This window comes from Hydra vulgaris, chromosome 08, assembly GCF_038396675.1.
Source record: "Hydra vulgaris chromosome 08, alternate assembly HydraT2T_AEP".
NCBI classification, from domain to species: Eukaryota; Metazoa; Cnidaria; class Hydrozoa; order Anthoathecata; family Hydridae; genus Hydra; species Hydra vulgaris.
This window is the reverse complement of record NC_088927.1, coordinates 47,968,757-47,996,739: the sequence shown is the minus strand read 5'-3', so window position 1 is coordinate 47,996,739 and position 27,983 is coordinate 47,968,757. Positions and strand designations below refer to the sequence as shown.

Genomic DNA, 27,983 nt, shown 5'->3' with positions numbered 1-27,983 from the left:
GTAAAACATTGCCCCAAAATCATGATGTGAGACGCTATTACAGTAAACTAAAAGGGTAACTTATGGCTTATGTTTCATAACACCACAAAAAATAGCTTTTAAAAAACTTAAATATTTTAAGTTTTTTCATTAATTATTTGCAAGGTTAACTTGGAATAATTAATGAAAAAACCTAATAGATTACTCACAAGTTTCCGCTTGATGGAGCACTCTGTCACAGGGCCAACCTTATAAGCAATTAGTTACCAGAGAATGAGATTGAGGTTATTAGCCCATAATCTGGGAATTTACTTCACCTCAATCCCATTAAAAATTGCTAAAATTATCTTAAAATGGAGTCCAGAAACTAAGACCCACATCTTCCAATGACCTACGAGATTAGGCAACGATTAGGCAAGTATTGATTCAACTTTTAACTCCTAAATATTTGCGTAAGCTTATTCACTCTATATCTACTCTTTAATTCTTTGAAAGCTCTAGAATGCTATACTAAATATTAAGTTGATGAGCGAAAATTTACTTTTATTTTAAAGTTATTCTTTCAGTCAAATGTCTCAATTACTAAGATATTTTGATAAAATAAGTGAATAGTTTAACGAAAATCATGTTTTTTTATACGATGTTCCAAACTTTTGATCGTAACTGTAATCATGGTTTATCTATATCCGGTCAAGTGCTGCAAATGACGGGGTAAAAAAATCAATATAAATATTGACAATATGACGTCCTCTACCCACCTTATATTAGACAGCTAATCTTTTTATTTTTGTTATAAAATGTATTTTAAAAAAAGTTCACAATGAAAACTATGCTTTGAAGAGGATGAAAAAACTATTTTACTAAACTTCCTAATGTAAATCATACTTTAAAAGGAATGAGAAAACTGGAAAAGTAGCAATCTGATTTGTTTAAAAATAAACTCTCCAGTGTAAACTATACTTTGTAACAACTGCAGCAGTATTTTGATTAGTTGCAAATGTGCGCCGTTGTATCAGGATTTAACAAAAGTATTCTCAAAAATGTATTCTATTGTTAAATCACGATAACTAGTGTATATATAAAGCAGTTTTTGAATTTTAACATCAAAGAAAGACTTGAAATTTGATTGAAAATGTTCCGAAAAGATTTAAAATTGTTTTTTTAATTCAAAACATAACAGCAGTGTTTTACCAACTTGAAGCTAAGGTAGCGTAATCTTTGTCTTTTTTATATATATATATTTTTTGCGTTCAAATTTAATCAAGTCTGGCTATGTTCTTATAAGTTTGTTAATTTTTACCATATTTAAGAATCTTATTAGATAAAATGCTAAGAACAAATAGTTACGTCACTTACAACATGGCGTACGACGCTTTTTTTTTTTGACAGGGTAAACTAAAAACCTGAGTCCGCCCCTGACTTTAATAACTTCAAATAAAAAACCCCGTTTATAACCCTCGGAAATAATGAGTTATTAACATTTTCCCATAATATTGAATTGCACTTTATGATAAATTTTGACAAATTTAAAGAAAGTAAAATAACAATTTAAAATTAAAAGTGATAACTTACCAATCAAAATATGTCAAAAACATTTCGTTTGAATATTTTTTCGTAGTCAGTTTTGTCACTTTTGCCTCCACTCTAAAAAAAAAAGGTAGAAATTTCTACCTTAGAGTAGGATATATGATATACCCTTAGTAATGTATAATTTTCTACCTTTTAAGAATATACCTTTAAGGTTGAAAACTGTATGACAAAAGATTGTTTTTAATATATTTTTTTACCTTAAAAGATAGAAAACTATACCTTACTAATGGTATATTATATATCCTACCTTAAGGTAGAAATTTTTGCCTTTTTTTTAGTGTTCTCGTCCTAGCTCAACTTTATCACTTGTTCCTAACAAATTGGATTTAATTTAATTAAACGCCTTCTTTTACACATTTTTACTATATTATTGATTGACGGTGGTGCCCTTCTACACTGCGTTGGATTGCTCAAAGACTCCACCTTCATAGACATTGTCAACAATTTTTTTTAAATTCATTCGCAAACAATTTGGATCGGCGTAATATGCCGATTCAAATTGTTTGCACAATATATTATACTTTACAAACATTTAGCACAATATATTATATTGTACTAGATGATTATGAAATAGAGAGCAGCTGATTACGATGGATTACTGGTGAATTTACAGGTTAGCAATATATTAAATTAACTCGCTCCAGACTCTACTATTCAGTTTAATTAAGAGCTTCTTTTGTTATTTTAAATTGTTGTTTGGAAAGTACTAGATGAGTGATTCCAGATTATGCCAGAGAATTGGGGATGGTATATATTTTCACCAGTAATAACAGTTTAGAATATTACACCTGACAACTTACTTCAAGGCATAAGATTTAATTGCAAAGATAGTTCTAAAATGAATGTGGGACAAATCTATGCAGTTGTCATAAACACGAACGGTTATTTTCAGAAGCATGTGGAAAATGTCAAGGACAAACGTGTGTGAACTTATATAATGTAAGTATTACAGTAATATAACAAAAATATACTATAGTATTACAATAACATAAATAATATAAATAAGTAAAGATTTATCAAAGAAAACGTGTAAAAAAATTATATCTAGTTTTTTATAGAACATATTTTAAGAACAAGTGACTCAGTCGAGCGAGGTCACAAAAGAGACAATAAAAATTTGAACGAAAAAGTTTTGACATGTATTAACTTATATGACATTAGTAGATGCAAAATGCTGATTCTGGGCCAAAAAAAAGTGCATTTAAAAAAAAAGCGTTTGGCTTAGAAAGTATGATGTTATTTCAGCAATAATTTCTGAGTCAATAATAAAAAAAATTATAAAATTAATTTTATAATTTTTGGCGAACTTTAAATTCTAGGTGGATCATAAACATTAAGCGTAATAGTAAAATTGTCTTATTAAAGCATTAAAACTTCCAGATTGTCAAATTTGTTCATCCCCAGAGTTTAATGTAACCACTAATTTTCTTCCATTAGCAACACTAGGTATGGAATTGGATTGAGTATAATTTATAGACTTACCAATTCTTTATTGTCAACCCATAAGTTGAACGTATCAGGGTACCCATACCACTTTACTAATGATTTGTTTTTGAGTTTACGAATAACTTTTTCAATCCTAAATATTTTTTGATTAGTTTTTGCATTTCCTGTTCATAAAAAGTACCTTGTATTTCTTAACCATTATCGTCAGTTATTTTATACGTCGTTGGATCTGTGAACTGAATCTGTGACACAGTAAAAACCTCCTCAGTCCATCTCGGTGTGTATCCTTTTTTAAACGTTACCTTCTTTTTAGTTATCCTAACTCTATCACTAATTGAAAACTTTGGTTTAAGTCCAACCAAAACTTTGCTTTAGTTGGTTTAATAGATTTTATAATACCTCGTTCAATTCTTTCACGTATTGTTGGATTTTTTATAGCATCCATTTATTTGTAAAGTATTTACAAGCAAGATTGTTGGACGTATTGTTGGATTTTTTAAAGCATCATTTATCTGTAAAGTATTTATAAGCAAGATCATGATGGTAAGCTGCATTATCAACTCTATTTACAGGTTTACTCCATTCTTTATATGCACCAGCAGAAGTTAACCGTTCATCTAAATTAGTACCAGAACATAGGCGCTGGAACATAGGGTGCAGGATGGACAATTGCCCACCCAACATTTCTGCACCGGGGGCCGAGAATATCTTCTGCCCCTCCTCCCCCCCCCCCCATCCAAAATGTCACTATCCGCGATTCAAAACAGCGATAATTTTATGTACTCCGAAAAAAAAAAACTTTTTTTTCGGAGTACATACAAAAAGTTCTGTTTTTTTGAAAGAACTTTTGCATTTGATAAGAAAGTATTTTAACTTATCGATATTTGTATTTAAGTTCCTGATGTTGATGTGTATTACCGTGAACTTTCCTATTTTAGTTTGGAGTTCAGCTTTAAAAGTTTTAATAACAAAATATGTAGAGTTAAATAGTTTTCTGTTATAAAAGAAAATATCGCCCTCATATAAATCAGTCCCAAAAAAAAATATTTTCAGTTTTGAAAACGTCAAAACGCAACTTTTGAAAGTCTATTGTTTCAAAGTCATTATCCATGACAAAAAAGAGAACTAAATTAAGAATTTTCAATAGAATTCGATTAGTAAAAAAATTTCAATGTACAGAGTATAAAAAAGCAAAATTTGCTTTAATGTTTAATCCCACAATTCTTTAACAAATCAATCAATGTCAGAAGTAAAGAAGCCCCGTTTAAAGACTATAGACGTTTTCTTTTCAAGAGCGATGTTAGTAAGCATTTAATATGTTAAATTTAAATCATGGAACAGACGATTGTACTAAATAGTTGCCTAGGTTAGCTAGCATACGCAGTGTGATCATTTTACAGCAGCATTCCATAATTGCAAGACTACTGAAAATATTTTTTTTTAACAAATACTAAAAGGTGAAATGTATGAAATATCTAAATCCAATTCCTTTAGGTCAGACACGGGCCAAACTGAAACTGGTGATTGTGCTTGTGAACTACATCCTCACAGTATGATTCTGATCCATCAACACAGCCATCTGTGTCTACCACATCCACTTTCTCTGCCAAGTTTGAGTCAAGCAAACCTGCTGTACCAGTAAAAACAAGTACTGCCCTGGTCCTTTATCCCTTTCAACTTCCTTCTACGTACAAATTCCCAACTAAGAAACTTGTATCAGATCAGTATGAAAGGTCCTGTAAGAGTATTTAGTTTGCGAAATGGCCATGATTATACTATGTTCCTATGATAATTGATGTGTTTACCTGCTGCACAATACCCATGAATAAACTAGTTGGCTATGTATTTGATGAGGCCAGTAACATGAGCGGACACTTATCTGGAGTAAGAGTTCGTCTGCTTTGAAGTAAAAATGGTTATTGACACAATTAAATTTGTGTATGATGTTGGAACAATCATAAGAGAGTCTTCAAAGAGAAAGGTATTGTATGAATCTTTGTTAGGTTAAGATTATTTTGTTCTGAACTTGGTTAGCTTATGTCCAACTCGATGGTGCATTAGGGCAAAAGCCATTAGTAGAATTATGACAACTTGCGGAGAAGTTTATGAAATATTGTCTCAGCTAGCAGGCGACATGTTAGTACGTGTTGATGCAAGGGCTAAAATCTCAGGCTTAGCCAAACAAGTTTCTAAGGCACAAACTTTTTATGGAGTCCTATTATGCAATGCTCTGTTTTCCAAATTTGAATTGGTAGCCAAAGCTTTACAGAGCCCATCACTGAGTGCATCAGCCACTGAAAAATGGGTTCAACTCCTTCTGACTCAACTTCAAGACTTGCGTAGTAATGAATTTGCTTCAGAATTACACAGTAAGACACAGCGTAGTTCCACAATTAATGCTACTGCTCGTTTCTTGCATGGAACAATTAAAGAACAATTAACTACAGATGTTATCTGGAAGAAAAGTCTCTTTGAAGCCATTGACCACTCAGTTGCAGAACTGTAGCGCCGTTTTAACCAAGAAAGATTGCATAAAATTGCAAGTACAGAAGCTATTTTGATAGGTTCATGCACATCCACAAGTAATGCAGCCACACTAGCCAGCATGCCACTGCAAAGTTTGCCAAATAATGTCGAAGTTCCTATGTTGCAGTTACAGCTGCAACTGCTTCCACAGTTGTTTAAGGACAAGTCAATGCCTAAAGATTTACACCAGCTAACAGCAGCTTTAAAAAAGCTTGAACTAAGTACCCGCTGATTATTTTACATGGTGGAACAGGTAGTTGTGTTGTGTTTATCTGTTCCAATATCCGTAGCTGGTTCTGAAAGGTCCTTTAGTGCATTGAGACGGCTTAATACTTGGCTGCGGTCAACAATGTCACAGAGTTGCCTCATTCACCTTGCTTTAATGCACATTAACAAAGATTACCTAGACAAGGTTGACATTACTACACTCATGGAGGAGTTTGTGGCTAAAACCCGTGAACGTTTATCCGTATTTGGGCATTTTTTACAGTAACTGTAATTGTTTTTGGTAGATTTTGTTTTGTACCAAATATTTAAATATAATGATTTAGAAAGGATTGCAAATCTACATTTAGCGGGTTAATTATGCCTAAAAATATTTCAGTGGGATAACGCCCCCCAAAAACCTCATTCAGGGAAGGGTACCCCTTCCCAACCCCCACTCATTTCTACCCCCCCAGTCTTTTAACACTTCCAGCGCCTATGTATATATATATAATATATATATATATATATATATATATATATATATATATATATATATATATATATATATATATATATATATAATGATAATAATAATAGTAATAAAATTGAGCTGTGGCATAAAGCGGAGCTGACCAACTGAATATGGTCAACTATGACATAACCAAACTGTATAAAAGTTTCATATTGTTTTCTTATAGGCATCGTAACTATTTTTAAAAAAATTAGTAGTTTTGGAACTTTTAACTTCGTCCAGAAGTGTGTTCTAAATATTAACCACTCTATTTAAGAAAAAGTATTCTCTTTGACGACAGTTTTTTGTGAGCTGTTTGATTAGTCGTTCCTTATTTCTTCTAACTGCACCTGCTGGCCCAGGACAATCGCCGGATTGGGACTTTTTTAGAGGGTGGATCCAGGATGTAGTAATAAGACCAGTGCTTTCCTTAAAATACTGAATTGCATCTATTTGTGTGCTACGTGCTTTGATTGATTGGATATTGAGATATGAAGGTCGACTAGCCCTAGCTAGTCGATCTTCATATCTCAATATCCAATCAATCTTTATATATATATATATATATATATATATATATATATATATATATATATATATATACATATATATATACATATATATATACATACATATATATATATATATATATATATATATATATATATATATATATATATATATATATATATATATATATATATATATATATATATATATATATATATATATATATATATATATATATATACAGTATCGGACAAAACGAGTGCAACCAAATAATGCTAATTTAGTTTTTTTATATAAAAGTGCTGCATTTTTTTAATTTAGAGAAATAACGATGTAACTGTTTAGAGACAAAGTTCTTCAAGTTTTATTCATCACAAAGTTCATTATTTGTACACAAAAATTAATAAATTAATCAAAAGTATTAAAAAAAGTTGATTTCCTTCTGGACAAAACAAGTGCAACTCGACAAAATGTTGACCAAGCTGTATTTCGCTTTCAATATTTCGTGGCGAATCCTTTGTTGTTGATCACAGCCTTGCATCGAGACATAGATTTGATCAGGTGATCAATGAAATTTTGTGGAATCGCTGCTCAGGCCTTTTGGATTTGTTCAAACGTTGATCCTTATTACGAACACCTTCACGATTAAATCTGCGGTTGACGATCTCCCACAGGTTCTCGATAGGGTTGAGATCCGAAGGTTGAGGTGGCCAATCCATCACCGATAGGTTGTCTTGAAACCACTGCTTGACTACTTTTGCAGTGTGTTTCGGATCGTAGTCTTGCTGAAAAACCCATTTTATTGGCATATTCCATTCAGCATGAGGTAACATAACATCTTTCAGGATATTTTTATACATGAAACGGTCCATTATTCCATCGTTTCGATGTATTGGACCTAGACCGTTAGCAAACACCCCCAGACCATTACATTGTCTCCACCATGCTTCACGGTCTTATGGCAGTAACGTAAATCGAGGCGTTTTCCGGCCAGTCGACGTACACGGCAAATGCCATCGCTTCCAATGATGTTGAACTTCGATTCATCACTGAACAGGACAGTTCGCCATTTCTGCACATTCCAGTCAATATGAGATGTTGCAAACAGGGTTCTTTTCTTCTGGATTTTTAGTGAAATCAGCGGTTTCTTTGCAGGGCGTCGAGAAAACAATCCGGCTTCAACAGCACGTCGTCTGATAGTTCGGTCCGATGCAGGCAGCTCTAACTGCTTTTGTATCTCGACTGATGATATCCAGGGATCCTTCTTGACGGATCTGACGATCATAGAATCCTCTCTAGAAGTGGTGGAACGCGGTCTTCCACCTTTGTCATCTGCTGCCAACTTCCCCGTAGAACGATATTTGGAACATAGTCTTGATACAATCCATTTTTTAACGCGATATTTATCACAAATACTTTTTTGTGACATTCCACTTACGTAGTCGCCAATAATTTTCTTTCTTAGTTCCAATCCAAGACTGTAGCGAGCTATTTTTGCACTTGAAGTCATAAAAATAATAAAAATAAATAATCACGCTTCTCAATGCTTACCGTGCTACATTTACCTTGTGATGAAACAGTAATGCTCTGTGGAACACAACGTCTTGGTTGGATGTGGACTGTATTGATGTTATGAAACACTTGTTGTATTTCATTGTTCCTATTGATGTTCTTCGATAAAACACTTTGATAAAACTCACTTCGATAAACTGTCTTGATAATACTGACTGATTAACTTTCATATACTGACTGAATTACATGTCGATTTACATGTCTCTTATAAAGTAAAATGAACCTGTGTGAACAGGTTGGAAGATTCTAGATGCTTCTTTTCAATGCTTCTGAAAGCTTCTGGATGCGTCTGGATGCTTCTGAATGTTTCTGGATATTTGTGGATGCTACAGGATGCTTCCAGATGCTTCTTCTGAAAACTTCTGGAAGCTTCTGCATGCTTCTGGAAACTTCTGGAAACTTCTGGATACTTCCTTTAATTGACACATGTCAGCTGATTGCTTATGTCATGGCATGCTATGACTCCAGTCTCCTGAACTGTTTGCTGTGGTAGTATAGTTCGTTTCGTTTTTATTAATCAATATTGGTTTATCTTTTTAGTAAACTCTCAGCTTATTCCATATTCAGTTTGTATTTATTTTTTTGTCATACTAATTTTTAACTAATATATATACAGTTATCTATATAAACTTATACCAAGATATGGTTTCAATAAATCAGTTAAAATATAATCATTAACTATGAGCAATGACATTGCTAATAGGGAGCCCAATTTAAAATATTATTTAAAGATAAATTTATACTTTTTTTAAGATGAAATATCTAGTCATATTGTTATTAATGATTTAATTACTAATAATCCGTATTACGGGTTGCATTCTGCTAGTTTTATTTTAATTTGATACAGTATCTTTTTTTATTACAAAGTAACCAACGTCGTTAGTAAATATAAATATATATATATATAAATGTAAATATAAATATTGTGAAGTGTACATACATTTACTAACTTAGGGATAGACGCAATGAAGTGTATTTGCATAAGTGTATTTGCATAAGTGCATTTACTAATTTAGGGGTTAGCACAGCGGAGCGTACATGCATTGACCTAGGGTTTTGGTATGGGTTGGTAGTCTATCTATTTAATAGAAAATCCTATTTACATTTTTTTTGTTTTTGTTTTTTAAAAATCTTATGTCAAATTTTCTTCAATTCACGGTTTAACAAACTAAAGTTTATGTTGACACGTATTGACACGGTTGATATTCTCAACCAATAAGAAAAAACTTTCGGAAGGATAACTTTAATTTTTCCGCTACCGACTTTCGGTAGGCTATCAACGGCGAACTCATTACAAACATTCATTAATGTACTTACCAGAGTTGTTACGACATAATATATCTGGCAGATCTGTCGACATATTTTCAAACATATTTTCTGCCGACATAAAATATGTCCCACATTTCGATTGACATATTTTGACATAATTTTATGCCTGAATTATTTTCTGCTGACATAAAATATGTCAGACATATTTTCTGTCGACATATTTTGATATAATTTTATGTCTGAATTATTTTCTGCTGACATAAAATATGTCAGACATATTTTCTATCGACATATTTTGACATATTTTTATGTCTGAATTATTTTCTGCTGATATAAAATATGTCAGACATATTTTCTGTCGACATATTTTGACATAATTTTATGTCTGAATTATTTTCTGCTGACATAATATATGTCAGACATATTTTCTATCGACATACTTTGACATATTTTTATGTCTGAATTATTTTTCGCTGACATAAAATATGTAAGATATATTTTCTATGGACATATTTTGACATAATTTTATGTCTGAATTATTTTCTGATGACATAAAATATGTCAGACATTTTCTATCGACATAATTTTATATCTGAATTATTTGCTGTTTGATATTCTTGAAGAAAAAATCAATCTAACAAATTTATTGCGCATTTCAACTTAATTTACAGAGTTAAGCAAAAATAGTTTAACAAATTTGTTGCTTTTTTGCAATCAATTATAATTGAAGGTCAACAAAAAAAAAAAAATTTCTAGTGCCGAGCAAACAACTTGTTTTTTGGATTGCATTTCACATTTTAATTTCAAATATGCAACTCATTTTTTACCATCACGTCAAGTTGTAAAGATATTTGGGTTCAGATCTTTAATATTTGGGGTAAAGTCCCTAATATTGTCAAAATAAAAGTTGATCAAAAGTATGTCAACATGGGTCTCAAAAAAAGTGTATTTTAGAAGATAGTATAGAGATTTTAGAAAACATAAAAATTTTTCCTTAAAATTTTTTGGCAAAAAAATTATTTGAAAAAATGCTAAAGACTCTTAAAAAAATGTCAACAAAATGTTTTTCAGCAATAATACAAAAAATACTTATTTTTATTACAAACGAATAACATCTTTAAAATCTCTATAAAATACGCTTCTTTTGAGACTCAGGTTGACATACTTTTGAACAACTTTTTTTTCGACAATATTAGGGACTTTACCCCAAATTCTAAAAATTTGAACCCAAATATCTTTACAACTTGACGTGATGGTAAAAAATGAGTTGCATATTTGAAATCAAAATAAGAAATCCTACATAAAAAACAAATTGTTTTCTTGGCACCAGAAAAAAATTTTGTTTTTGTTGACCTGTGTTATGCTTCATAAAACTTTTATTTTAAATCCTTAGCGATGTATCATTTGATAGTATTGACAAAGTATTTTTAGCGATGTATCATTTGAGAGTATCGACTAGCATTGATGCATCATTTGATAGAATTTGATAGTATTTGATAGTATTGATTAGTATGGATTAGTATTGGCGATTTCCCTTATTAGAATGTAAAAACCATCTCAAGCTGAGTTTTTATTACTGAAAATGGTTTTTATTAATATGACTAAACTTAAAATTATTCTCTTGATTAAAATAATATAAAAAAAAACAACAAATCATAACTATTATAACTAAAAGTATATTATTCGTAATTAGTTATAAATTACTACCGGTTAGTCTTCTTAATATGAATTTAATGAGCTGAATATAACTTTTGTGAAATATTTCAAATTCTTCAGCTTAAATGATTTTAATTTGGCACGAATTTTTTGAAATTTTGTGAACCGTTTTTTTCATAGAATCTTTTGAATTCAATTTTTCATAATGAAATCTTTTTCAGGATCAACTAATAATTAAAAGTAACTGAAAAAGTTTTTATTTTATTATTATTTTAATCAAAGAAATAATTTTAAGTTTAGTCATACTAATAAAAACCACTTTCAATAATAAAAACTCAGCTTGAGATGGTTTTTACAATCTAATAAGGGAAAGCGCCAATACTAATCAATACTATCAAATACTATCAAATGATGCCTCAATACTAGTCAATATTATTCAATACTATCAAATGTCAATATTAGTCAATACTATCAATGTCAATATTAGTCATAATCAATAAATAAGTCATAATCAATAAATAAGTCAATAAATGCTAATATTAGTCAATGCTATCAAATGATACATCGCTAAAAAGGGCAGAAAAAGACCTTTATGAAACAACTGATGTTTGCTTATAGGGTTTAAAGTAAAAGTTTTATGAAGCATAATTGATTGCAAAAAAGCAACAGATTTGTTAAACTATTTTCACTTAACTCTGTAAATTAAGTTAAAAGGCGCAATAAATTTGTCAGATTGATTTTTTCTTCAAGAATATCAAACAGCAAATAATTCAAATATAAAATTATGTCAAAATATGTCCATAGATAATATGTATGACATATTTTATGTCAGCAGAAAATAATTCAGACATAAAATTATGTCAAAATATGTCGATAGAAAATATGTCTGACTTATTTTATGTCAGCAGAAAATAATTCAGACTTAAAATTATGTCAAAATATGTCGACAGAAAATATGTCTGACATATTTTATGTCAGCAGAAAATAATTCAGACATAAAAATATGTCAAAATATGTCGATAGAAAATATGTGGAACATATTTTATGTCGGCAGAAAATATGTCTCAGACATATTTGACAGATAACAACCCTGGTACTTACAATAGGTGGTTGATTATTCTGATCTTTAATTGCTTGCAGACACTGAGGTAGATCTGGAGAATTTAATAGTTTTTCGATATCGACATTTGATTTACTCGAATTCGGAGAAATATAATTAGTAATTTCATTTTTCGGGCGTTTGCCCAGCCATTTTGATAATAAACTTTGTGTAGCATTGCGTTTACTCATATTAACATTAATAGTTAAGCTTTTATTAAAATTAAATACATATAAACTCAAAACAAAATGCAAAATACAATAAAGTTTTGTAATAAATAATAATAAAATTTACATTTAGTCATTATCAGTACCTACTTTATATCATGGCTAAATACTTAGTTTAAGTTAATTGGTAATACCACCGAATATATGATACTAGCTCTGTTCACTCAGGATGTAAATAAAAACCACAGTAATACGGGTCTGTAGTAATAATTTAATAATAAATAGTAAAACAGTAATACTACCGTATTACTGTTTTACTATTTTAAATAACTATTAATTGTTAAATACTTAGGTTATTAGTCTTAGGTAAAGACTTTCAATATACAGATTATCATTAATAAAAACAAAATATATTGCAATGAAACATTGACAATTTGAAGCACATTAATAATTTATAAAGCATACATACATGCATAAAATAAGAAATCATATTTTATATGAGTCGACAGTCGGAGCCTGAAGCAAATCACTTACTCCTTCTGGGAGCTGAGATTTTGAATTTTGAGAATTTGACCTTCTCATGCTGCTGATTATTGGGTCTGCTGAGCACATAAGTTGGCATAATACATCATAGCTAGTTTTCGAACTACTGCATTTGCGTGTGTTGTTTTCACGGAAACGTTTGAAATCTTGTTTCTGTACCTATTTAAAGAGTATTATAATAAGCAAAGACCATTCTTCTCACAACCTCATGTCCCTGTAATAGTATCTTGTGCTAACTTTGTGGCATATAATACCATGGGTAGCTCTGTACAAACAAATGAGCCACCTAAAAGAGGCAATCAATCATGTAATTACAAAGCTTAACCACAGCTCAGTATAGAAATAATATTAACAAATAAACTTACCTAAAGGCAGTACATTTGACATGCATCTGCATTAATTTATCGAAGCTGATGACAATGTGATCAAGATGACATGCAACATTTTCAGCAATAGTACACCCAGCTTTAAAATTTCAGCCACAATATTTTAAGATTGGAAAAAACGACGAGCTGTATTTCCATTATTGGATACATCAATAAATAATCCAAGACGATTTTTAAAAGCATCTAGAATTCTTTTTTTGTTTATCGTCACAGATAACTTTTCTTTTGTGCAACGCGCCTGCCACTTTTCGTTATCCGATTTGTAAGCAAGGTGAAGACATCATTCCATTGTTCTAATCCATGCATGTAATAATGACAAGCCATACTGTAGACCAGAGTAGTTTGCATTTTTAATTTTTTCCATTTTTTCAATATTGTTTATCTCTTTTGGTGTGCTGCCACACATTGAACAGGACTGTGATGCATTGGTTTCGACTGATAAGACTAATGCCACTTTGCCATCTACCATCGTTATTTTAATGATATTTGGCACATTTAAATAATGAAATAAAACTTTTATGCTATGCAAATTCTATTATTCATTTATTACAGCCTAAAATGATATTGCCAAATTCATAATTGTAGCTAAATAATACATATTAAATGTTAAAATGTAATGAAAAAGCAATCAATGCTGTTGTTTTGCAAAAATAAATAAAAAAAATTAGATATAATATAAAGCAATCAATCCATAGCAACCAATAAAAATTATAACTTTCATAAGAAGTGTGAATCTCATTTTAATACACGTATTTAATATAGTGTACATAGCACAAATAAAAAACTGTTAAAATACCGTTAATATCAAAATAAGTTGTTGCTATGTAAAATTTGGTACCATAGCAACCAAATCGCACTCAATGTGTAGCTTGAATACGTCTGTCAACGCCCATAAAACCAAGTGTTTTGGATTCCTTACATGTTAAAGAACAGTTTATGACCATTTATTTGCTGCCCTAACCCGCCCCAAAAAAGATGCATTTAACTTAGCACATTTAAGTAAAAAAGTTAAACTTTTGTGTCATACCTATTTTAATATTCATTTATTAAACCTTAAAATGACATTAGCATCAATAACTCTGGCTAACTTTACCTTTTAAATGTTAAATTGTAATAAAATAGCAAACAATACTGTTGTAATGCAAAAATAATTAAACAAAAAACTGTGTAACAATGTAAACAAAATTATAAAAAATTTGTCAACTTTTTACCAAATTATCATTATGTCATTCCGAAAAGATGATTAAGAATTGTTTAACAACAAATGTAATAAAATAACTCCAGAACTTTAATTAGATATATATATATATATAGAATATTGTATATGATTTTTAGACCGATTGGATCAAATAAAAATTTGGGCTTTTGTCCATAGCTGACCCACTGCGCACCACGACAAAATCAGTGTAACCACAGTGCAGGCATAAAACTCTTATTAAGTATGATATCATTACGATTACGATCTTTATCAAACGAACAATTTTTTAAATAAATTATTCATTAATGTATTATTTAGAAAAAAATACAAGCTATGAGAGGATTGGGGGTAGGAGAATACCTTCTTCGCCCCTCGCCCCCCCCTCTCAAATACGTCCTTCATATATATATATATATATATATATATATATATATATATATATATATATATATATATATATATATATATATATATATATATATATATATATAGAATTATATATATATATATATATATATATATATATATATATATATATATATATATATATATATATATATACATAAATTTATATATATATATACATAAATTTATATATATATATATATATATATATATATGTATATATATATATATATATATATATATATATATATATATATATATATATATACATAAATATATATATATATATATATATATATATATATATATATATATATATATATATATCTTAGCTTTGTGATCTTAGCTTTGTATTAATTTTATTTTATAAAGTGAAATAAATGATTGATTGATTGATTATATATATGTGTGTGTGTGTGTGTGTGTGTGTGTGTGTGTGTGTGTGTGTGTGTGTGTGTGTGTGTGTGTGTATGTATATATATATATATATATATATCGTTTTGTTTTTGAAGGATACATCATTTCTTTAATTGTAACTGCTTAGATCACAATTTTACTTCAGAAACTTTTCTATTTAAAAAACATGGCTGCCGTTTCTTTCACGCTTGTTTAAATTTGAATGAAAGATGAATGGAAAAAATAATTAACTTCGAGACGTTTAAATTTTAGACATTTTGAAGACGTAACAAATATGATTTTTTAAGACGCAAGAATTAATACATCTTTAAAACGTCTACCAGAGAGCGTGTCTCAAACATCTTTAATTAAAACTTTTTGTAGATGTCTCAAATCTTAGACGTCGAATGAGTTGTGAAATAGGCGTCTAATAGACGACTTGTGCCGACTTGGGTATAACAAAAAAAGTGTTTACTTTGTTTATATGAACTAATAATTTTACTTTATCAAAATGCTGAAGAGCTACTTAATAAAAAAACATAGTTAATTTCCAAATTTAGTCACGAAAATAAATTTCTATTAAGCAACAACAAAATTGAAGATTAGATACGCGTGGCTGTAGCAAAAGTTTTTCAAATGTATATAATCTATATGTATATATCTATATGTAATCTTTTAACGAAAAAACTTTATTTATATTTTACCTGATGATTGCCACAGCAGGAAACAGCTGTGAAAATCACGAAGTTTAATTTTTTTACATTCACTTCATAAAGTATATTTTTTTTAATTTCAAACTCATGCTATATTTAGTTTGTAATTTTTAAACGGTTTTTTATATTTGTGATTTTCTACTTCATGGCTGATGATTGCCGATACGCGTGAAACTTTAAGTTTTTTTTTTTTTAAAATTTAAGTATATATATATATATATATATATATATATATATATATATATATATATATATATATATATATATATATATATATATATATATATATATATATATATATATATATGTATATATATTAATAAGAAAACATCAAACAATACAAATTCTCTTAATACAAATAATAATTCTTTTTTTAGAAATTTTCACTGGGTTATGGACACCAGCATCATCAGCTCGTAAAATATTACAGAATTTTTTTAACGGTGAACGTGTTAGAACGGTGTTATGTCTTCGCAAATGGCGGTTGCGTTTTTTTAACGGTAAAAGAGAAAAAGAAAAAATAAATATTAAGAAAAAATTATGATAATAAGTAAATAATTATTTATTTTATATACATAAATAAACTAATTTAAAAAACATACAAAAAAAACAAAACAAAAAGGAGAGTAAAAAATAAAGAAATAAAAAAAAAATGTAAGAAAAATGTTAACGAGAAAGAATTAAAAAAAAACAAAAAAAAAACTCGAATTTAAAAAAAAAAGAACACTTAAAAAAGGGAAAAAGAAAAACAAAGAGTAAACAAAATAATAAAGTAAATAAATAAGAAAGACTTGAAAGGGAAAAAAAAAAAAAGCAAGTAAAAAGAAGAAATAAAAGAAGAAGAAATCAAAGAACAGCAAGACTGGTTGTTTTTATTATTTTTTTTTTTTTACGATTTAAATTGTAATCATCTGTTTGTCTGTTTGTATTTTTTAATTCATACTAATTTTATTACTATTTTTTTACTATTATTTATTTTTCTCGTTATCTTATTTATCCTTGTTAATTGTATTTATTTTATCTAAAATTTATTCCTAATAATATATTTTTTGTTATTATTATTAAATATTTATTACTACATATTTTTATAATTAATACTACATATTTATTATTTTCTATATTTTTATTATTATTATATAATTTAATTTGTTACTGTATAGATTTTTTAGGATAATATTATTATAAATATTATTTAATTCTGATTTATATTACTTTAGTTTAAATATTATTATTTTATCATTCTGTCTTTCTAATTAAACAATATTATAAATTATTGTTTATTCATTGAAAGATAATCTACTATTATATTATTAACTACTATATTATTTAATCGTTGTTATATGTATATGAAGACCTCAGTGGAAAAACCGGCGTTGTCACATTTAAAAAGTATTGAGAAAGTATTTGTTGATCATTAATAAATGTCTTTATTTAAAGCAAAGAAAAAAAAAAATTTTGAATAAAAAATTACAAAATGTTTTGTTTTTGAATAAATTTTAAATAAAATAATTATAATATAAATTTTTTTAAATTGCTTAGTTTCATTTGCTTTAAATAAAGACTTTTATTAATGATCAATAAATACTTTCTTAATACTTTTTAAATGTGACAACGCCGGTTTTTCCACTGAGGTCTTCATTTATTAAATTATTATAAACATTTATTTTAACATTAACTTTAGTTTTTTTTTTTTCAAACATATATTTAAATTGATTAACCGAAATTACGTTAATATAATAGCAATATTTATTTGTTTATTTATATTTTATTGACTTTATCTTATTATCTTAATTGTTTAGCTTAATATTTAATTTAAATACTTTATATTATAATTAGTTTAGTATTTGATTCTTTTATATAGTTAAGTTTAAATCTTATACATTAACTTTAACACTTTACTCATTCAATAAACTCTATTATGGAAAGTTTTCCTTGCATTTTATGCCGCAAAAATGTTGCTAAAAATCAAAAATCTATTCAGTGTGACAAATGTAATTGCTGGGTACACATCAAATGCAATAACATTAGTAGCAAACAGTATTCTGATTTAATTTCTGATCCACAGACCTGGTTCTGTATTGTTTGTGATTCTCAACCTAGTTCAATTAAAATACTTAATTTAAATGTTTCAACTAATGCCCTTGATCTCAATTATTTGTTTAAATGTCTAAACAAAGTAAACAATTGTGTCTTAGATTGTAAGTACTACAATGTTGATGATTTTAATGCCTTAAATCTTAACCTAAACCCATTAAATTTCTTACACTTAAATATTTCCTCACTTTCTTTTCATATAGATGAGTCAAAATCTTTAATTAGTTCCTTTAAACTTTCTCCCTGTGTTATTGTGTCTGAGACAAGGCTGAAACAACATGTATCACCCATAAGTAATGTAGAAAATGAAAATTATGTGATAGAACATACACCAACTGAGTCCAGTTGTGGCGGTGCCCTACTTTACATTAGTTCTACTTCTATACTACTGTGATCAAAAAGTAAGGTGAATTTTTAATTTAAACTTCCTGCCTTATTCGTCCAATCTTTTTTATTTTTAAGTTGGTAGGAATGTCATTAACATTTGCGCCAAATTACATGTCAAACTCATAATTATTTTTTTTTGTTTACGCTTGTTTCTGAAGTACCAAAAGTGCATTCGGCGATTTTCACGATGTCTAATTTTGTTGAGCGAAGAAGTGCTATTAAATTTTGTTTGCGGAATGATATTTCTGCTGCTAAAACGTATCGAATGTTGCAAAAGGCCTTCGGTGGAAAGACTATGTCTCAAAAAAATGTTTACAAGTGGTACAAAGACTTCAAAGAAGGCCGAGAACGTGTTGATGACTTGGAACGCTCCGGACGACCATCGACTTCGATTGATGATCGCCACATCAACAAAATCAAAGAATTGGTGCTTGCAAATCGTCGGTTAACCATTCGAGACCTTGTTGACATGGTTGGAATATCATTTGGGTCGGTGCAAGCGATTTTGAAGGATCATTTGGGCCTCAGAAGACTCAAATCACGTTTGGTGCCGAAATTTCTCAATTTCTTTGAAAAAGAGCGTCGCGTTAAAACGTGTGAAGCAATGCTTTCTGACTATCAAGACGTCTACAAACAAATTATTACTGGCGATGAGACTTGGGTCTACGCATACGACCCTGAAACAACCGACCAATCGAGTGAATACTGTGAAAAAGGCGAGCCGAGACCGAAGCAACCACGTCAAAGTCGCTCAAAAATCAAGGTCATGTTGACTGTTTTCTTTGATTATTGTGGTGTCGTGCACTACGAATTCCTTCCAACTGGCCAAACTGTCAACAAGGAATATTATTTAAGCGTTATGCGACGTTTGCGTGAAGCTATTTGCAAAAAGAGACCGGAATTATGGGCCAATAACTCTTGGATTTTGCACCACGATAATGCGCTTTCGCACACAGCACTGGTTCTTCGTGAGTTTTTCACCAAAAACTCTACCCATGTTGCTCCACAACCACCGTATTCGCCCGACTTAGCATCGTGTGACTTCTGGCTGTTCCCAAAGCTCAAGAGACCACTCCGGGGAAATCGTTTTAAGTCCATTGAAGAGATCCAACGTGAATCGGCACGCGCATTGAAGGCTATCCCTACCGAGGACTTTTCGGCATGCTTCGAAGACTGGAAAAAACGTTGGCCAAAGTGCATTGGGGCCGGGGGGGATTATTTTGAGGGGGACGATACAGATTTGGAAGAATAAATAAAGATTTTTCATTTTATAAAAAATTCACCTTACTTTTTGATCACAGTACTATATAATAAGAGAGATGACCTTTTATTGTACAAAGCACGTGAACTTGAATCAGTTTTTATAGAAATAATAGATCCTAAAGGCAAAAATACAATCGTTGGTTGTATCTACCGTCACCCTTGCATGTCGATTCATGATTTTAATAAAAATTTTCTTCTTAATTTATTGGAAAAACTTACAAAAGAAAATAAAAATGTTATGATTATGGGTGACTTCTTTGACATTAATCTTCTTAACTATGAAAACTCGCCTGAAATATCATTTTTCATTAATAATATGTGTTCAAATGCTTTTTTTCTTTACATTTCATTGCCAACGAGAGTCAATGTAAATTCAAAAATTTTTATTGATAATATTTTCATTAATTTTCACTCTAGCAACATTATATCAGGTAACCTACTAATTTCCATCTCAGATCATTAAGCACAATTTGTACAAATCCCAAGTTTTCACTCTAAATATACAACAGAAAAGATATACAGAAGGTGTTTTCAAAGGTTCAACAATGATGCTTTTCTAGATGATGTTAAGAGTATTCCTTGGTCCCAATTAATAAAAGAAGAAGACGACCCTAATCAATCTGTTAAATTATTCATGCAAAATTTTGAAAATATACATGCGCCATTAAAACCTCTTTCAAAAAGACAAATTAAATCTAAAAGTAAGCCGTGGATAACTCAAGGCTTTTTGAAGTCAATTAAAATAAAAGATAAACTGTACACAAAATTTCTCAATCATTCGTCAACTATAATAAAAAAAAGAACATTTAATTTATTTAAAGCATACAGAAATAAAATCAGTAATTTATTAAAAATAAGTAAAAAAAACTTTTATTCAAATTTTTTTTAAAACAATTTACACAAAATGAAAAATACACGGAAAGGAATTAGAGAAATAATTAATATTAACAACAGTTTCACAAAATAACAGTATAATATTTTTATGATCAACAACAACTTAATTATCGATATTAAAACTATTGCTAATTCATTTAATGATTATTTTTTAAATATATCAGTAAATATTTCCGAAAAAATTAAACCTTCAATTAATAAATTTAACGATTTTCTTAAAATCCCAAATTTTAACTCATTTTTCCTTTCACCTGTTACAAAAGAAAAAATTGAAACAATTATTTTCGTGATGAATGATAGGAAAAGCTTTGGCCCTAATAGTCTTCCCACTTCAATTCTTAAACTATCTTAAAAAATTATATCTGAACCAATCTCTAAAATGGCTAAAAACTCATTTAAAAAAGGAATTTTTCCTGACGTTTTTAAGATTGCTAACATTATTCCAATTCACAAAAATGGGTCAAAGCTTAAACTATCTAATTACAGACCTATTTCTTTGTTATCCAACATCGGAAAAATATTTGAAAAAACTATGCACAAAAGACTGTACAACTTTTTTGATACCTTTCATTGCTTTCATAAATTACAATACGGATTTAGACGTAATCATTCTTCTACACATGCGCTAATTGATTTTTCAGAAACTTTAAGAAACGCCCTTGATAAAAATACGTTTGTTTGTGGTGTTTTCCTTGACTTGCAAAAAGCATTTGACACAGTAAATTACGATGTTCTTCTTGCCAAATTACAATACTATGGTGTACGTGGAATTCCACTTAAATGGTTTAAATCCTACTTAAATAACAGACTTCAATACGTTACAGTTAAGGAAACATCTTCAATAACCAAAACTATAATTTCGGGAGTCCCACAAGGGTCAATATTGGGGCCTCTGCTTTTCCTTGTATACATCAACGAACTAAACACCTGCATTAATAATGTTTTAACATACTATTTCGCCGATGACACTAACCTGTTAATTGATGAAGATTCGCTTGAAAAAATGCAGTAAAAAACTAATGAGGCCATATTTTCTGTTATTAATTGGCTCAGAGCAAATAAAATTTCACTAAACGCTACAAAAACTAAAATAGTTGTCTTTAAAACCAAAAACTAAAAAAACAAGGAACAATGCACTTTTAACATTAATGGAAAAATATTAACTTCGTCAAAAACTGTGAAGTACCTTGGAGTTTGGCTGGATGAGAGTCTTTCTTTTTTTTCGTAAATTTTGAAACACTTATGAGTATTTATCATGCCATATTTGGATCGCACCTTAGTATGCGTGTCAGATTTGGGGTACAAAAAAAGGTTTATTAAACCAGCTAGTTTCACTTCAAAACAAAGCCCTTCAAAATTATTCACTTTCAAAATTTCCTATTTGACAATGTTTCTCTACTGTATAAATTGTCTAAAATTCTAAAGCTTAACGACAATATTACTTATTTAAATTGTTTATTTGTATGGAATTATCTTCATAATAAACTTTCAATTTCCTTCAAGAACTTTTTCCTTCAAATATGTAACAAACATTCTCACTTCATAAGATCCTCTTCATGCAACGATATCTTTGTAGAACATACTAGGACAATAAAATTTGGCAGCGAATTAATTAAACATCACTGCACCAATCTCCCTCATTCTTTTAAAAATCTGAAAACTCAATTTCTCGATATAATTTTCTCAATAAATTATAAAAACACTATTTGGATAGCTACTAGAATAATAACATCAATAAAAGCAATATATCACTGTTAATAGTCTTATTAAAAATACTTTCTCTTGTATATTTTATTTATTTATTTATTTTTAAGAATCTTTACAGCTTTATTGTCGTCCTTGTACAATGATTGAATGTGTATGTGCGTATGCTTGTGTGGGTATATGTATGCGTGTGTGGGTATATGTATGTGTGCAAATGTGTGTATATGTGTATGTATGTGTGTTGTGTGTTATTATCTGTCTGAATGTGTTTGTATATTTATGTATGTGCGTATGTAGATAAGTACAGATATATTTAAATATACCATTGTTATTATTATTATTACCTTTATTTTTAATAATATCATTATTTTTATTAATACTATTATTTTTATTGTTATTAATACCATTTTTATTATTATAGTTATTATTAATGTTATTATTATTGTTAACGTTATGATTTTTAGAGTTGTTATTATTTTATTCTTATGTTATTATTCATTATTATTAGGTGTTAACGCAACATTAGTAATTATACTATTTGTAAACATCTTTGAATTGTAAAATCATGAAATTCAGAATATATTGATTGATTGATGTCTACACTCAAATCATATATATATATATATATATATATATATATATATATATATATATATATATATATATATATATATATATATATATATATATATATATATATATATATATATATATATATATATATATATATATATATATATATATATATATATTATATATATATGTATATATATATATATATATTTATATATATATATGTATATATATATGTATATATATATATATATATATATATATATATATATATATATATATATATCTTATCTTAATATATATAAAGGGCAATGTGTGTTTGTGTGTGTGTTTGTTTGTTTGTTCTCTATAGAAATCCAAACCGCCGGACCGATCTCGATGAAATTTGGCATGGGGGTAGTCCTCGAGGGGGAGAAGGTTCTTAGCTGGGTTTTGACCCCGCACCCCGACCCCCGGGGTCAGGGGGACCATTTTTTGGGCCCATTTTTGGGCCCATTTTTGTGTACAGATATCAGGTAAGCCAGTTTAAATATTGGCCCGGGCAACGCCGGGTAACTCCAGCTATCTTATCTTCTTCTTCTTAATATATATAAAGGGCAATGTGTGTTTGTGTGTGTGTTTGTTTGTTTGTTCTCTATAGAAATCCAAACCGCCGGACCGATCTCGATGAAATTTGGCATGGGGGTAGTCCTCGAGGGGGAGAAGGTTCTTAGCTGGGTTTTGACCCCGTACCCCGACCCCCGGGGTCAGGGGGTACGGGGTCAAAACCCATTTTTGGGCCCATTTTTGTGTACAGATATCAGGTAAGCCAGTTTAAATATTGGCCCGGGCAACGCCGGGTAACTCCAGCTATCAGTTAAGCCAGTTTAAATATTGGCCCGGGCAACGCCGGGTAACTCCAGCTAGTATATATATATATATATATATATATATATATATATATGTATATATATATATATGTGTGTGTGTTTATATCTGAAATCGTAAAAGATTACTACGTCTGTCCAACAACATCTGTGGAGTAGTCCAAGATCATCTGTACACTTTTGTCCAAGATCATCTGTAATTTTTCTTTTACTCTAAAAGCATCTGTCCAATATCATCTGAAAATTTAACGACCCCTAACAACATCTTTGGAAATTGTAACTACATATGGTAATTTTTCTCAAAGTTACATCTGAAAAAATTTCTATATGTAATAACATCTGGTTAAAATAATACATTATTAGTTAATATTTTTATCCAGATGTAATTACATCTGAAAAAAGTTCTGTATATAACTACAACTGGTTAAAATAATGTATTATTAGTTAATTCATCTTAAAAATAACTTCATCATAAAATCTGCAGATGTAGTTGCACAGATGTTCTTACACTTTGATAATTTGAAAGATGTGACTGCATCTGTAGAGTTTTCAGATGTAGTTGTACAGGTGTCGTTATATATAAATAATATTCATTTAATTTTTGCTCAGATGTTATGAGACACAAATGAAATTTCAGATGTTGTTGGACAGATGTTATTATACCTCGTTATATTTACAGACGCTGTTGGATAGATGTTATTAGACATAGCAAAAACTGATGTTGTTACCCTGACCCTCTGAAATGTGTGAAATGTGAAAAATTACATATACATGTTTTTGATCAAAATGCGAGATATAATATTATATCTCTTGTATCTTATATCACTTATAATATTATAAACGTTAAACAAATAAAAATAACAATAAGCATGTTTGCAGAGGCATTGCTGACTCGTTGCCTTCACGGTATAGCTAAATAATAAAGAATAACTGAATAATAATATTTTGAATATTTGATTAATATAAATTTTACACATTTTAATGTTTTTTTTATTTTTTTATGAATATTCGCTTACAGAAAAATCTCTAACTGTATCTTCATTTATTTTATTTTTATTCTCAAGTTTCGACTGAAAAAAAAGTCTGTAAATCAGCTTCTTTAAATGGTGACGAAAGTTTCGATTGACAAGCGCATAAAGAAATGGATTTAGAGTAGAATTTGGATAAGTTATAAAGTTAGAAATATCAAAAACTAACTTATGAAAACAGCTAGGACATATTGCAACTAAAAACCATTGAGCACTAAGAGGGAGCCCAGTAATGACAAAGGCTGAGACTAAACACCCAATCATCAGCAGGGCTTTTTTTTGCTTTAGTATTTCTTTTTGTTTAATTAAAAACTGTGATTTTCTTCTTGCTTTATTGTTATTGTTTTCTATTGGCTTTGAAAGTGAAAGTTGTATATTATTTTGTGAAGTTTTTCTGGTATAACAAAATTCTTTTTCAAAAGTGTCTGGTAAAGATGGTAAAGTATAACTTTGAGATGTTTTTCTATTTAAACAAGTTGAAGTAGCGCTAAACAAATCGGACACTCTTCTCAATCCATTTTTTGATTCTTGAGAATTTTTAGATTGAGAAGGCAAAGTATAGCACTCCAAAGATTTATAGTTCGACGGAGTTGTGTTGATCTTTAAAATTTCAATTGATTGGCGTCTTATCATAAGATACATTTTTGTATAGACCACAAGAATCACAATCAGTGGCAAAAAATAACCTAACACAGACGTTATAAAAATAAAATGTCTTTTAAAGGACACATCATTTGTTTTCGCAAACTGCGCATAGCATAATGTTTCCGGCATGTTCATTTTCCTCACCGTATATTGATAAAAACATATGTAGGGTAGCCATAGTACTACCGCAGATAGCCACCCACAAAATAACTGCAGCAAAATTCTTGTTCTTGTTTTATTCATTCGATGCCTTAAAGGATGTTTAATAGAATAATGGCGATCAAAGTTGATTATTACAATGTAGTTTATTGATGTTTGAACCGAAATGTAATCTAGCAATAATGATATGTTACACATCACTTTTCCCAAGGGCCAATATCCCAGTGCGATTTCCACCATGTTCATGTTTATTGGATAAAATCCTATAAACATGTCAGTGATGGCCAAAGAAATTAAGGGTATGTTTGTCCGGCTTCGGATTTGTTTACTTTTACAATATACTAGAACGATAAGCAAATTTCCAATTACTGTTATAATACTTAGAATACCTACAGCCACCATTTTAAGCACTGCACTTGTTAGCGAGAAGCTTTTATAATCGTTAGAACTTTTTGTAGAACTATTCAATTCCGTTATAAAGGTGGAAATACTGTAATTCATTTTACATAGCAAAATATTTGCATTCGAATTTTTGATTGATTTTTTGTCTCCGAAATAAAGGCGTAAATTATTGCTAACGCTAATTTTTACGTTTTGTAAAAAAGTCACCTTCAAAATAAAATTGATAAAAAAATTCAAAACTATTCAAAAAGTTTCCTTATTTAAATCCAAAAAAATTTTTTTTAATATCTTAGCAACGCAAGATATTGCTAAACCACATTACTGCACAATATGGAAGATTATTCTTTTAAATTCACCGTGAGACTGGTGACTAAGTGACACAATATTTAATTTTTGATCGCAAAAGTTTATTAAAGAGTTCTATTTATATAGTTGCTGTAAGTAAAATTAACATCCTTACAAATGACAGTGCAATGAGCTTGTTTAATTAAGGTGAGCTCGTTTGACATAACAAATAAAAATAGTTTCAGACTTATTTTACACTCAAGTGTTTACATTTTAACTATCCAAATGCAGCGCAAAGACCAAAATATTTTATCTGAATTATTCATTAATTAATCCCTTTTTAGTAAGACTTCATTGCTACTTTGTTGCTAATAAGTATTCCGTAATTGCGGCACCTTTCTTGAATTAAATTGCGGCATCTTTCTTGAATTAAATTTCTAAAACGGTGGTTGAGATTTTAAATAATGTTTTTCATATTTAAAAGTGCATAAATTAAGTGATTTGACATGTTTGTGTTTCATAAAGCTTCGAAAGATTTTTAATAATTTAAAATAGAATTACGGGCGCTCACTGTCTAGCGTAACCTGAATACTATTTGAATAGTTATCAAAAAAATTTTAAACTATTTTAAATTATTAATCTATGCAAAGTTCAATCTAAAGTTAAATGTTCGATTGTGATTCTTCAGATTTTAGAGCTCAATGAACGAGACTCGTTACTTGTGTATGTGCAAGATGTAGTAGCAAATTTATAAATTCAATAAATTATTAAACAATCTTGGAATTTTGTATGTTTGTCATACACAGTAAAAAATAAAAAATTCCCGTCATATTTTTAAAAAACATTTCGTGTTTTATAACGGGTAATTAGTTCAATGTATAATTTGTATGAAAAAAACAAAATGGCAAGTACTGTTATGTTTTTTTCATACGAATTATACATTAAACATAATGGTAATTACCCGTTATAAATTACAAAATCTGGCATTATGTAAGTGTTATGTTTGAAAACCTGATAAAACGAGTAATTACTGGGTTGCTTATTGCAATGTTCCTCGGTTTGAAACGATAAACTCTTTTTCTTTTATTTTTATTTACGTTTTTTTCTCTAAATAGATCATTTGATGTCGCACTCTTTATGCTTTTAGTATCAATCTCCTTTTTCTTTTGAGACATTCCGAAGACAATAACATCATTTTCTCACTTTTCAATGTCCTTATTTTAAGTTACAATTCCCCTTATGGTTTGAAACTCTGATTTAAACTAATCTTCTTTTTGCAATTGAGGCCTAAATGTAAATTATGTTGGTGTATTTTACAAATAGAGTGCTCAATGTTCTTAAAGAACAGAGCAATAATAAATTATATTTAAATAAACTATATATATATATATATATATATATATATATATATATATATATATATATATATATATATATATATATATATATATATATATATATAGGAAAAAGGAGGTGAAGGGGTGTCAGTAAATAAATTTAGGCTCTGAGT

General features: G+C 29.1%; 1 protein-coding gene and 1 long non-coding RNA gene across 2 annotated transcripts; one reads left to right on the top strand and one right to left on the bottom strand.

Moving 5' to 3' along the window:
- Positions 1-15,888: 15,888 nt before the first annotated feature.
- LOC136083912 (uncharacterized) lies at positions 15,889-17,027 on the top strand. Its single transcript, XR_010640194.1, has 2 exons — positions 15,889-16,098; positions 16,551-17,027. It is a non-coding gene; the product is annotated as an uncharacterized LOC136083912 (long non-coding RNA).
- Positions 17,028-24,896: 7,869 nt separating this feature from the next.
- Positions 24,897-26,912, bottom strand: LOC105843372 (muscarinic acetylcholine receptor M3). The gene has a single exon (XM_065803842.1). It carries the CDS (start codon positions 26,285-26,287, stop codon positions 24,953-24,955), a length of 1,335 nt encoding a protein of 444 aa, XP_065659914.1. The 5' UTR covers positions 26,288-26,912; the 3' UTR covers positions 24,897-24,952.
- Positions 26,913-27,983: the final 1,071 nt, after the last annotated feature.